Here is a 14,615-nt window from a genome sequence, read left to right as displayed (position 1 = left end):
TGCATGAAGCCTGTAGTTCCAGTTGGAAGAATCAGCATAGCTGCAAGTGATCCTAGGAGAGTTTCAGGTTTGGAACAGTGAAAGTCAGCACTTGGATCTGACGACACAAGAGTGCAACCAATGTGGGGGCCATTGTTGGGGTCATCTGGGGTTTCAGGACAACCAGGAACTTTCAGTACCACCTCTGCAGTGTCAACATTGCCTTCACTACCAGAGGCACTGGAGACGCAGGACCCCCCGTAATGCCAGTATTCCAGAGAGATTCTCTACCCTCAGATATTGGTACTGGCTGTTCTAACACAGTGCGGCAGACTCGCTGCGTGGATATTTCAGCCCCACTCTCCTTGTTCCTCAAAGGCAGGGGAAAGAAAATGGGCCAATCACAGGCCTCAGATCCTGAGCCTACCAAAAACAAAAAGAGGGAATCATGGGGTCAGTGCCAGAACCAGCGCTCCCAGAGTTTGTGTCCTGGGTACTACTCAGTGGCCATGGGAGTTGCCTGTACTTTGGTCAGCATTGGCCTGCCTGGGCTGAATAGTAGGATTTTCTTCCCTCAGAGGGATCCTAAGAGGGAACCCTTCTTGCAGTAGAGGGGAGATACTCTATGTGGAAAGGTTTCAGAGTAACAGCCGTGTTAGTCTGTATTCGCAAAAAGAAAAGGAGTACTTGTGGCACCTTAGAGACTAACCAATTTATTTGAGCATGAGCTTTCGTGAGCTACAGCAGTTTCCACGGTATGCATCCGATGAAGTGAGCTGTAGCTCACGAAAGCTCATGCTCAAATAAATTGGTTAGTCTCTAAGGTGCCACAAGTACTCTTTTTCTCTATGTGGAGAGTATCAGATCTGGGAGCTGCCCACTTTATCTTCAAAGCCATCTCAGATGGCAGGGCTGACCTTAGCAAAAATGGCACCCTGGGTGAACATGTATTTTGGCGCCCCCCCCCATCACTCCTGGCCCCAATGGGTTCCCTGTGCTTCCCCCTCCCACCCCCATCACCTCTGGGCCTGCTGCCTCCCCCAGTGTTTACTTCATATTGAAAGAGATTGAAGAGCTCAGCCTCGGCACAAATTAAGCACTGGCAAGGCAGCCAGCCAGGCGCCTAGCTCTGAAGGCAACACCACCGCCCCCAGCAGTGCAGAAGGGTGGCATGGTGTATTGTCCCCTTACTTCTGCACTGCTGTTGTGGCTTGTGGTGCCTGGCCTGTGGCTTTGCACTGTCACATGGGAGCTGCATCTTGCCAGAGCCCAGGGCCCTCCTGCAGCCCTCTGGCCACTCCTGGCTCACTGGGGTACCATTTCAGATTTTGGGGGATGGGAGAAAACTTTAACCATGATTCCAGGGACTACTTAGGCACCTGAAAAGTCTAGGTTTTTTTGCCAACAACTTAGGGATTAGTTGACAGGAGCACTCTAATTGTTATAAAAATAAAGAAAAAATATATACGAACTCCAGTTAAAGCCACGTTTAAAGTTTATATGTAAATTTAGAACAATCAGGAAATAATACAGCAAGATACACAGCAAGGGGTCGGTTCTCGGGCCGGTTTTATTCAACATCTTTATTAATGATCTGTATGATGGGATTAATTGCACCCTCAGCAAGTTCACAGATGACACTAAGCTGGGAGGAGAGGTAGATAACGATGGAGGGTAGGGATAGGGTCCAGAGTGACCTAGACAAATTGGAGGATTGGGCCAAAAGAAATCTGATGAGATTTGGCAAGGACAAGTGCAGAGTTTTGCACTTAGGAAGGAAGAATCCCATGCACTGCTACAGACTGGGGACTGACTGGCTAAACTGCAGTTCTGCAGAAAAGGACCTGTGGATTACAGTGGATGAGAAGCTGGATATGAGCCAGCAGTGCGCCCTTGTTGCCAAGAAGGCCAGTGGCATATTGGGCTGTATTAGTAGGAGCTTTGCCAGCAGATCGAGGGAACTGATTATTCCCCTCTATTCGGCATTGGTGAAGCCACGCCTGGAGTACTGTGTCCAGTTTTGGTCCCCCCCACTACAGAAGGGATGTGGAGTACAGTGGCAAGCAACAAAAATGATTAGGGGGCTGGGGCACATGTCTTACGAGGAGAGGCTGAGGGAACTGGGTGTACTTAGTTTGCAGAAGACAAGAGTGAGGCGGGATTTGATAGCAGCCCTCAACTACCTGAAGGGGGGTTCCAAAGAGGATGGAGCTAGGCTGTTCTCAGTGGTGGCAGATGATGGAACAAGAAGCAATGGTCTCAAGTTGCAGTGCAGGAGGTCTAGGTTGGTTATTAGGAAAGACTATTTCACTAGGAGGGTGGTGAAGCACTGGAATGGGTTACCTAGGGAGGTGGTGGAATCTCCATCCTTAGAGGTTTTTAAGGCCCAGCTTGACAAAGCCTTGTCTGGGATGATTTAGTTGGTGTTGGTCCTGCTTTGAGCAGGGGATTGGACCTGATATCCTCCTAAGGTCTCTTCCAACCCAAATATTCTATGATATTCCCAAACCCAAGCCTTGAGGTATCAGCTCTGAAGCTTTTAACACAGATATTAGAAACACACGTTTGATACTTTGTATCCTATCTTTAGTAGAGATAAATATAAATAAATAAAATCTACTTAAAATCTGCTTACTTTCTCTAACAGACACACTGTGTTACTGCCATTATCTACTCTATTTAAGTCATTTGTTTTTAACTAAAAACATAATTTTAACATATGTGATTAAGGTTTTTTCTCTTTTATTAAGACAGGGATTTTTTTTAATTATTTTGGCATTTATGTTTACCAATCACAATCATGTACATGACTCACTAACATTTGACTCCATCATTGCTATTAGTATCATAGTTGGAAACGTATTTATTTTCATGCAAATTTTAAGTTATTTTACAGATATAACTAAAAATGCAATTTGAAAATAAGCAACCTTCATCTGCCCGGTGTCTACAGTTATGTGTTTAGCTAATGTTTTTTTAAACTGGCACTGCTAAAGTTAGTACAAGCTAAAGTTACATTCTAGAAGAGTACTGTTATTTGATCGTAAAAGATCAGGTTTGGAAGAGACCTCAGGAGGTCATCTAGTCCAACCCCCTGCTCAAAGTGGGACCAACCCCAGCCAGGGATGATTTATGAATATAATGAATCAGAAAGCACCGTATGATAATAAAAGTAATAATGATAATTACTCCAGGCATTTTAGAACTCGCTACTCAAAGAATTAAATGTAAGCATCAGAGAGAAATAAAATAATGAAATACATAGAGCAGTCAAAAAACTAAAACAGGCACTTTGAAAAAATAAAGTTACAGAGAATATATATGCATTGCAGGAAGTACCTACAAGTAACAACAACAACATAAGCATGTGTTGGAGGTGAGTGTAAAAGAGACAGAGTGTGTGAGCTGTGGGAGTGTGAGAGAGACCATGCGGTGCCCCTTTAAGAGGGCGGCACTCACCAGTCTGAAGGAGCTCCTTCAGACAGAGCAGCAGCCACCGCCAGCAGTTCCATCCCACTCTTGGTGAGCCCTGTCCCCCCACCCCACTGTTCAGAGATTGAGTCCATGGGCGGGGGGCAGGAGACACCTTGACATCAGCGCCCCTCCTCCCCCCATTCCTCCTTGCACAGCAGACAGGAGCCGTGGGGCTGCAGACACCAGCAGAGCCCATTTATATTGGCACCCTGGGCTTTCACCCAGTTCACCCATGCTTAAGGCCAGTCCTCTGGGATAGGATTTGAGGTTGTCACATTTCAGGGTGCAATCCAGACCAATGAGAGGTTGTGTCGTCACCTGCCCCATAACCTGGTGCCCAACAGAGCTTTGCTGTTGTAGCTCCCAACCTGGGCCACTTACAAACAGCCTACAGGTGACACCCGAAGTTTCTAAATATAGCTACAGCTCTGACCCAGAAGCTCTCACCCAGCAGCCTGTCAGAAATACTCCAGTCACACTTTGGTTTGCACCAGTCTTGGCTACTATTTGCAAGGTGGCTCCAATGTACTCCCAATACCAAATTTTCAGGTGGTCTGCACTGTCCAGCCCTCTCCTGGGCAGTTCAGATATTGACCTGTAAGGGGTCAATATTCAACAATTTGTTACTTTAAATGGAGTTAAAACAGTCCAGTTTAAACACAGCACTGGATTACTTTATAATTATTTATTATGTTATTAAACATAAGACAAGTTTATTTAACTAGAGAGAGATTTTAAGTGCATGCAAGTATAAGGTATTGAAGTCAGAAATAAAACACTTTTCTAGTAGCTAAACTTAACAAGCTAGATTAGGTTCAACATAAATTCCTTACCACATATTCCCAGCAACGTTGGTGACCATATTCTCAGATCAGGATCACACCCAGAGTCAATGGGCTGGTTCCTTTGTCTTCTTAGGTGAAAAAGAGATAGAATGGGATTGGGAGAGATCACTTGGGTGCTTTCGTGCCTTATTTTTGTAGCCCAGTTGTAGTAGAATGATTTTATATTTGTATTTTATATCATTTAGAATAAAGAAATAATGACATAGCATGCATTAAATGTATTGGTGTATGATTTCATCATATCCTGCCAGCCTCCCTTTTTGAATAACAAAAAGGAATAGCCGAATTGGCCAATGGGTAGAGATACATCAGCCAGAATCTGTATCTGGACTGATTTCAAGGCAATAACAGACCTTTGAGGGTCACCAATTTGTTGTAGGTTTAGCATTTTAAAATAAGTAAAAGAATGCCATGATTGTTTTCTTTTGCATTGCAATTTAATGTTCCTATTCAAAATGTTTGTGTAAATAATTCTTGTTTGCTGTGTGAATGAGGAACATGTGTGTTAAAAAATAAGTGTGAAGGCCATCGCTGAACCAGATGTACAAGGGAGGAATCGGAGATAGATACAAGGGTGCCAGGAGGCTGCAACACGCCCCTATTGAAATGTCAGGGGAGGGCAGATTAACTACTCTAAAGATAAGACAGGCACCTATCAAATGGGGACAAAATAGCTGTAATAAAAAACAGCATGGGATAATACCCCGCAGAACTTAATAAAAGAACAAAATTAAAAAATGAAAAGAACAATTTAAGAAAACAAGCACTCGTCAAACAATTGATTACAGCATATTGGACGGTGCAAAACTCATTGGTCCCCATGAAGGAAAATCACTATATAAACAGGGTGCCTTGCCATGAAACTTTGGGTTCGTCCTGCCAACACTTCCCCGGAGCATCGTGTCGTGATTGATAGAACCCGGCTCCTCCTACCCATGATCAACCTAGCTGGCCACTAGATTGATCCGGACTCTGGACTGGTAACTATAACATCAACTGGCAGGACAGCGTGTGTGTGTGTGTGTGTGCAATTAAATGCATATGCTAATTGTTGTATCTTCAATAAACACGGCATATTGCCTTTCCCCCTGAAAAAGATGCTGTGTGCTTCTTATAAGCATAACATTTCTGGTGGAGAATTGAGAAATGGGGAAACATGCCCTGTAACAGTTGAAAATATTGCTAAATATTGCTAAAAGGTATACCATATGTATAAAGCAATCGATCATTCAGGTGTGCACACCCCTGGTCGTAGAAGTGCCAGAGCACAAGGGGGAGGGTTAGAGTCCTCGCTCCTACCAGTCTGTCGGGGAAAAATTGCATAGGTAAAAAAACCCTCGGTCACAGCAGGATTTAGCCCAAAAGGTAGGGGGCTTAGCATTTCCCCCTCCTGCTCTGTTAGACAAAGTTCTTTTTAGTGGGTATAGACTTTTGTGTTTTGTAAGTCCCTGCATGAGTGGGGTCACGAAAAAGTTATAAAGGTAAAAAAAAATAAAAAAAATCAGAAATATGTTCAGGCGGTATTTTCTATGTGAGGCCCAACTCTGAAAAATATAGGAGTGTGGGCAAATAGTGGTAGCACCTGTGTAAGAAATGTTTAAAAGGAAGCAATCCAAAGATTATACTTTGTTCAAGAGATTACTCCTTTTAAACAGATCTTGCTCTGTTAAACAACACTCTGAAGGATATAGGAGTTTGGGCAATGTAGTATTTTTTGTGAGTGATATTGTGGTAATTTCACAATTTTAAAAGGAATGTTTAAGGAAAGGGAACAGGAGGAGTGGGAGCTAGTTAAGGAGCCCACCCTCCTTGCTAAATTGATAGTGGAACAAAGCCTGTGTCCATGAAAAGGGGCAGTTCAGCAAGGAAAGCAGGACCAGGACCAGACAAGCAGGCAAGCAACAAATAAAAGAACTGGAAAACAGGTTGAGAACCCTGAGGGGCATAGTGGCAGGAGTAAGGAAAGCAGTAAGTACAGGCATGGAAATTCAAATCCCTGAAACAATACTTAAAATGGTAAAATCTAAGTTAACGACGGTGTCATTTTGAAAAATAAGCAAGTAATTTTTTTAAAAAAAGGAAAAAGTGAACTCTGCAGAGGCTGAGGGGAATTAAGCAGTTAAAGTTAAAAAAAGTTATAAAAAGAAAATTCTTGGTTTCTTTGCAGCCATTCTGAAAAAAAAAAGGGGGGGGGCCCTTTTCCAAAGGAATGTCTATAAATAAACCAGGCAAATAAAAATCTAATTTAAATCATTTGACTATAAACAATTTAGTCAAATTTGCTAAAAAAACATAAGGGGTTTCTGTTGGAACTTAACTGCCTCCAAATGTATACAAATGTTATCTATGTGCAGCTGTGTAAATATATTGTGTAAATATGTGGTTTAAAATAAATTGGTTTTTGTTTTGTTTTTAAATAATACCACTAACATGGCATGTGGATATGCTAGACAAGTTGAGTTCACAAAAAAGGCCTTTTGTGTTTTCATATATAAATAACATTTTTATATTTGGGGAAACTAAGGCACAAACTCAAACACTAATGAAAAAAGTTTTTGCATTCATTCAGGATACGGGGTTCAAAGTAGCTTTAGACAAGGCTCAGTTGGTGCTACCTCAGGTTACATGCCTGGGCATAGTCACTGGACAAGAAGAGAGAGAGGTAGATCAGAGGAAGGTAAGGGCACTGGTAGAAATGCCAGCCCCTAACGATGCTCACACTTTAAAAGTACTGCTAAGAGAATTCAATTTTCTTAAACCACACATTTATAAATACACTAAAATAACTCACCCGTTCTAAAAACTGCTTTAAAAAAGACAAAATGGAAATGGGGAAAAGAGCAGGTCTCTGTTTTAACCCTGGGGATATGATATTCACTGCCAAAACCAAAAAGTCCTGAAAAGACTGAGGGGAAAAGATCCATTCAGTCCTTATGACTCTTGCCACGTTCCTGTGCCCAAAAGGAGAGATCCAACTTTCCTCCATCCTTCAGGTACCAGTGCCAGTATCCCTTATTCCTTAGCTGCCCTGGATTATTGTTATTACTAGAAGCCCCAATCTCAGTCTCATCTAGAGTGTAAGAAGGAATAAAACAACAAGGGTGGTCATCAGAGATGTAGTTTCTCAGGAAGTCAGCCATTGTCATCAGTGGTAGACCTCAGGTTTGATGAGTGACCTGACAGTACCAGTCATTCATTTTCCTTCCCTCTCTTCCCCTTCTAATTCCCTGTGCTTTGGAGACCATTTGATTGGCCTGTTTCCTGGTGACATGTTGTGGAATAACCACTGACTGGGGAAGGAAGCTGATGTTATTGAGAATGGTTGCACTATTTAGGTCTAGTCTGTGTTGCCTACAAACCTCCTCCCCATAATCCTTCAGGGATCCCCTCTCCTGTGACACTGCTCACGGAGGAAGTGGGCTCTCTTCTGAGAAAGAGGGCCATCAAGGAAGTTCCAGTAGGGAGGAAAAGGCTTTTATTCCAGATCTTTCCTCACACTGAAGGCTGATAAAAATTCAATCCAACAAGGGCCTGAGGAATTTGAGCAAATACATCAGGATATCCAAGTTTCATATCCAGATATCAATATACTAATTCTGATGGCCATCACCCCGAGCCTAGCAATGCAAGACTGGTTTGGGGCTCTCAGTCTGAAAAATGCCAACTTCCACATAGCAATCAGGCCATCCAGTCACAAATGTCTGCATTTTTTGTGTAGAGAACAGGCATTTCCACTACAAAGTTTTACCCTTCACTTTCTCCACTGCTGCAAAGGTGTTTACAAATTCTTGCTTTACCAGAAACTTATATGATATATCAGAAATCCATGATTTTCCCTACCTTAATGACTGGACATCTCAGTAGACCAGTTCAACTGGGTGTGTCCAGTGTGGTGCCTGAAGCTGAGTAATGAATTATGTGTATAGGAAGGGAGGCTACCTGACAGTGGAATTATTTGCCATAGGAATCAGTGCCAGAAGAACTGGGCCTGTACCCCACCAGAGGGAACAGCTTCAGCCTTGGGACTTCAGTTGTCTCTGACTTTTCTCACTGTGTGGAGTAACAGGACAGCCTTTTGCAATCCATAAAGCCCTCTCTGTTTGCAGAAGATGACATTTCTAAATGTTAGGGATATGACTGACAGTCTTTGTATAAGCTCAGCCACCTAACATTCAGTGGTTTGAGAGGTGCTTGTGTGGCTCCCAAAGAGTATGTTTTGGCTAGGTGCTTCCTGTTTGCAGCATATGGTATTTTAATCACAAAAGTGTGAATATACAGAGGCAATACCCGCCCCCCCAGAACTGCAATTACTGGTAAGGAGTTGTGGCAAATGGCCGGCACTACTGTGATGCGTCTCAAGCTTTCTCTTCTTGGGTGGGGGTTCAGGGCACCATTTCTTGCCCCTGAACTGGGGTATTAACTGCCCCACTAGTGTCCTAGAGGAGGAGAGTGGAGAGGGAGGGACCCAGGCCCACCCTCTACTCCAGATCTCAGCCCAGGGGCCCTAGGGATAGCAGTAAACCACTAGAACTAGCGGTTCCTTCTCCTGGGCTACTTCCCTTTCCTGCCCTTCAGCTTGTGGGGCTTCCTGCCCTCCCTCTGCACAAACCAGGTGTCCCTTTACCTTGGGTCTTGGTCTTCTTAGCCCACCGCTGCACTTCTCCAAACTCTCTTCTGCTTCCCTCCAAACTGCTCTCTGCTCCAACACCAATCCACTCTGCTTCAACTCCTCCACTTGTCTGATGGAAGCAGGGGGGGTTTATCATGTGACTGGCTTCAGTTGCTTTAATTAATTTATAGCAAACTTTCTTCCCTCTACATGGAATAAGGCTCCCTTCTAGCACTCTCCTGCTGCCCTCTGGCCATGCTGTATCACATAGTATAAACTGTGGCAAATGAAGTGTAACAATATAATTAGGAAGGCCAAAAAAGAATTTGAAAAACAGTTAGCAAAAGACTCAAAAAGTAATAGCAAACATTTTTTTTAAGGTTTCAGAGTAGCAGCCGTGGTAGTCTATATTTGCAAAAAGAAAAGGAATACTTTTTAAAAATAAATTTGTTAGTCTCTAAGGTGCCACAAGTACTCCATTTTTTTTAAGTACATCAGAAGCAGGAAGCCTGCTAAACAACCAATGGGGCCACTGGACGATCGAGATGCGAAAGGAGCACTCAAGGACAAATAAGGCCATTGCAGAGAAACTAAATGAATACTTTGCATCAGTCTTCATGGTTGAGGATGTGAGAGAGATTGGCTCAGGTTTGGGATTCTTTTTAGGTGACAAATCTCAGGAACTGTCCCAGATTGAGGTGTCAGAGGAGATTTTGGAACAAATTAATAAACTAAATGGTAGTAAGTCACCAGGACCAGATGGTATTCACCCAAGTGTCCTGAAGGAACTTAAATGTGAAATTGCAGGACTACTAACTGTACTCTGTAACCTACCATTTAAATCAGCTTCTGTACCAAATGACTGGAGGATAGCAAATGTGACACCAATTTTTAAAAAAGGCTCCAGAGGTGACCCCGGCAATTACAGGCCAGTAAACTTACCTTCAGCACTGGGCAAACTGGTTGAAATTATAGTAAAGAACAAAATTGTCAGACACATAAATGAATATAATTTGTTAGGGAATAGTCAACATGTTTTTTGTAAAGGGAAATCATGCATCACCATCTACTACAATTCCTTGAGGGGGTCAACAAGCATGTGGACAAGGGGGATCCAGTGGATATAGTATATTTAGATTTTCAGAAAGCCTTCAACAAGGTTCCTCACCAAAGGCTCTTAAGTAAAGGAAGCTGTCATGGGATAAAAGGAAAGGTCCTCTCCATCAATCAGTAACTGGTTAAAAGATAGGAAACAAAGGGCAGGAATAAATAGTCAGCTTTCAGATTGGAGAGAGGTAAATAGTGGTGTCCCCCAGGGGTCTGTACTGGGCCCAGTACTATTTAACATATTCATAAATGATCTGGAAAAAGGGGTAAACAGTGAGGTGGCAAAATATGCCGATGATACTACTCAAGATAGTTAAGTCCTAGGCAGACTGCGAAGAGCTACAGAAGGATCTCTCAAAACTGGGTAACTGGGCAACCAAATGGCAGATGAAATTCAGTGTTGATAAATGCAAAGTAATGCACATTGGAAAACATAATCCCAACTATACATATAAAATGATGGGGTCTAAATTAGCTGCTACCACTCAAGAAAGATCTTGGAGTCATTGTGGCTAGTTCTCTGAAAACATTCACTCAATGTGCAGCAGCAGTCAAAAAAGCAACCGGAACACTGGGAATCATTAAGAAAGGGATAGATAATAAGACATAAAATATCATATTGCCTCTTTATAAATCCATGGTATGCCCACATCTTGAATACTGCGTGCAGATGTGGTTGCCCCATCTTGGATATAAAAAGATATATTGGAATTGGAAAAGGTTCAGAAAAGGGCAATAAAAATGATTGAGGGCATGGAGCGTCTGCCATATGAGGAGAGATTAATAAGACTGGGACTTTTCAGCTTGGAAAAAGGACGACTAAGGGAGGATATGATAGAGGTCTATAAAATCATGACTGGTGTGAAGAAAGTAAATAAGGAAGACTTATTTACTCCTTCTCATAACACAAGAACTAGGGGTCTCCAAATGAAATTAATAGACAGCAGGTTTAAAACAAACAAAAAGGAAGTATTTTTCTCCACACAACGCACAATCAACCTGTGGAACTCTTTGCCAGAGGATGTTGTGAAGGTCAAGACTATAACAGGGTTCAAAAAAGAATTAGATATATTAATGGAGGATAGGTCCATCAATGGCTAATAGCCCGGATGGGCGGGAATGGTGTCCCTAGCCTCTGTTTGCGAGAAGCTGGGAATGAGCGACAGGGGATGGATCACCTGTTCTGTTCTTTCCTTCTGGGGCACCTGGCATTGGCCACTGTCAGAAGTCAGGATACTGGGGTAGATGGACCTTTGGTCTGATCCAGTATGGCCATTCTTATGTTCTTATCGTCTCTCAATTTCATTCTATTGTTTCTAAGGAATAGCAAATAAAATAAAATTAAATCTTGTCAAATACCCTTTAACATTTCAATGTTATTTTTAAAAATTTAAAATTACCAAACTTGTTTCTAGGAATGTAATATTATTATATTTTAAATTAATCCTTAGGTGCTGGGGAACAAATGACCATATGGGAATCTGGTGGATCATCCGAGGGCCAATGTTATTTTCCATTGCAGTAAGGATTATTTTATCTTTTGTTTATATATTATATAGGTGTGATTGTCTATTTTTATCTTTCCAAGAAATTATATTCTGGCTCAGATGATAATGACAGACAAAGTGCAGTGGTCACTTGGTGTAAAAACACAGACCCAAAGAATCTACAACTTGGAGTGAGAGTAATAAACACAGAAATGGAGGAAGGGACAAGTACTACAAATACTAATGTCCAATAGGACATGTGTACTTGAAGAGTCAGTGAAATCAGATGGTTTTTGTTTCATTGTTTATTTGGTGTGAGGGTTTTTCTTTCTATGAATTCATCACTAACTTTGCAGAAGCAAGATGGTAGGGCAGTGCTGGCAAATTGGTTTCAGTAGAGCATCCCATTGTGGTGCAGACACCCCTGTCTGCTGGGTTATTCCAAACTTAGAGCCTTTGGGAAGGTTGCAATTCACCCAGAAATCACTACAATGCAGAGATCAATTCCAACCTCTTCATTACCATGTGCAGTATCATATTGTGATCAAAAAGCAGTCAGTGGGAGTAGGACATAAATCCCAGATACCTAAATGGAGCTCTACCCCATCAGGTACCATCTCCGTAGCTTCTCCAGCCTCTGCACCTTAGTCACAAAAGTCACCTCCTTCCCTTTGGGCTGTAACCAATCCTTATATGCAATGCAGGCTCACAGGCAACACAACACTCCAGCTGCTCCGTGGGCCTGTCCCCTAGCCCTGGGCTCATAGAATCATAGAAATGTAGGGCTGGAAGGCACCTAGAGAGATCATCTACTCCGTCTCCCTGTGCTGAGGAAGGACCAAGTAAATTTAGACCATCCCTAACAGGTGTTTGTCTAACTTGTTCCTAAAAGCCTCCAGGGATGGCAACCATACACAAGCATTACCTTCCAGACCTCCACAGGCCTTGCTTTCTCTGTATAGATTAGCGATAGGCACACGTCAACCAAGTCTCCTTCTGGACTGCCCACCCCCAATCCACTGAAGACTCAGAAATCTCAGCTTTGCTATCCCCAAAGAAATAGTACACACCAGCTTATTAGTTTTAACTCAGGATAGCCACTCCTCTTAACACACAGCACTTAGATACATTTCTAGTTAAAATCTGTTTACATGCACAGTCTGTGGAATAACCTTGCTGTAGGCCCTTTGTATATTGTAGGTAGCATCATTAACCCTTTCCATGACCTCGAAAGGAGCCTCCCATGAGTTTTGCATTTTGTACATTTTTACAAGGAGTAACGACAGCCCCAAACCCCCCACATCAAATGATCAGTCCCAAGCACTGTGGCCACACCATTCTTTCAGAGCTACTTAATTTTTGTGAGCATTCCCATCATAGTCTTTAAATCTTCCCTAATATTTGCAGCCAGTGGTTCCCCCTCTGCCTCAGTGCCACCTTCCCAGGAGTCTCTGATGGGATCTAGTGGCCCTCTGATTTTTCCTACCATACACGAGGTCAAATGGGGCAAACCCTGTGGCATCTTGAGACTCCGCCCAGTAAGCAAATAGGTAATAACAAGTAAGGGTAACATTACATCTCAGTCCCTCTCCTTTCTGTTGACATATATTTTTAACAGATTTTAGTGTCCCATTGAACCTCTCAACTAAACTGTTTATCCCTGGATGATATGGAAGCAATTAAAAACCACCCCATAACTCACTAAATAGATGAGATATGAAATTTGAACCGTGATATGACAAAATCTCTTTTGGGAAACCTACTCTGCTAAATGGAGAGAACAGTGACTTAGCCATTGCTTTGGCCTCTAATTACACAGGGCGCTGCCTCTGGGTATCTGGTGGGAAAATCCACTATGACTAATAGATATTTCTTTACCCTCTGGGTTGGATAGGTTAACAGTCCTATAATATCCGTGGCCATCCCCAGAATTCTTCTTGGATTGTTGTCAATAGGTGCAAGGGAGCCTTCCAGTGCCCTACAGGCTTTTTTCTGCTTCTGACATGAGTCACAAGTCCAGCAGTAATCCTTTATCTGATTTTAATATTGGACCAATACAATTTATTCTTTAACATTTCATATGTCCTCTGTTCCCAAATGATCTGCAAAAGCACAATTTCATTAGTCTATGATTAACGCCACACTATGTTTTAGGGCACAATCAAAATTGTTTGCAGGGTCCCCAGGATTTCCTTCTGGCACAGCCTACCCTCTCCTATAAAGAGCCTTCCCCTGTTAGCTGTATCTGGGGCCTTACTGTGAACAACTTCCCTTATTGTCTCTAGAGAGGGGGGCTTCATTTTTCTCTGCAGCAAACTGTTCAGCTCTGGCTTGCATGGAGAGCTGTTACAGGCTGAGGGAAGATTCCTCCTCCCACTTCCCTTAAGACACATTGCTATTTTCTGCTAATAAGGGGGCAGAAGCTTCTCCTCCCCCATCACCTGTCTTTCCCTTCTCAGAGATTACCTCTGTGAACTCAGGGACATGTTCTCTTTAACTACAGGTCACAATGTTAACAGCTTTAGGCAACGATATTATGTCATTTCCAACCAACACATCAGCTGGTAAATTCTTAAATAGTCCCACTTTAAAAGTACCCCTTAGACCTCCCCACTCTGGTTGGTGAAAGCCATCTTCTGTCAGTCAAAATAGTACCCAGTCAAACCAGACCCCTTTTTCAGGAGTGCCATTGTGGGTGCAACCAGACTAGAGAATTGTTTAATAAATTACCTGTAGAAACTGGCAAAGCCCAGTAATCATTGCATCCCACATACATCTTTGGGTGCAGCCCAGTAGGATATTACCACCACTTACAAGCGTCCATGTTGAGGCCCTCATGTGAGACAATATACCCCAGGAATACCAGTGTCCTTGTTGAACTCGTTGAGCTTTGCATGCAGGTGGTTTTGGTGGAGTATTTCCAAGACAGTGTGCACGTGTTGATTGTGGATGTGAGGCATACCCCCAATCAAACTAGGGCTACTCGCTCAACTGCTGCAATGAGTCAGCACTCAGCTGGACCTGTGGTGAGTCAGTCCCTAGGTATGCGGCAGCAGCCTATCACTGAGCGGAGCTGTGTCAGATGACCCCAGGCTCGAGTATTTCCACAGCCCC

The 14,615-nt window shown here is 42.9% G+C and overlaps 1 protein-coding gene across 1 annotated transcript in view; it reads left to right on the top strand.

Annotated features, from left to right (window-relative positions):
- The window catches only part of GLP2R (glucagon like peptide 2 receptor), a 124,280-nt gene that overhangs the window by 56,940 nt on the left and 52,725 nt on the right, over positions 1 to 14,615 (top strand). The window contains exon 9 of the mRNA XM_077834032.1: positions 11,466 to 11,535. Coding sequence (XP_077690158.1) covers positions 11,466 to 11,535 — 70 coding nt within the window. The remainder of the gene's footprint in view (positions 1 to 11,465; positions 11,536 to 14,615) is intronic.

Source organism: Eretmochelys imbricata, chromosome 14, assembly GCF_965152235.1.
Source record: "Eretmochelys imbricata isolate rEreImb1 chromosome 14, rEreImb1.hap1, whole genome shotgun sequence".
In the NCBI taxonomy this organism is placed as follows: Eukaryota; Metazoa; Chordata; order Testudines; family Cheloniidae; genus Eretmochelys; species Eretmochelys imbricata.
This window is presented reverse-complemented; position numbering and strand designations above follow the sequence as displayed.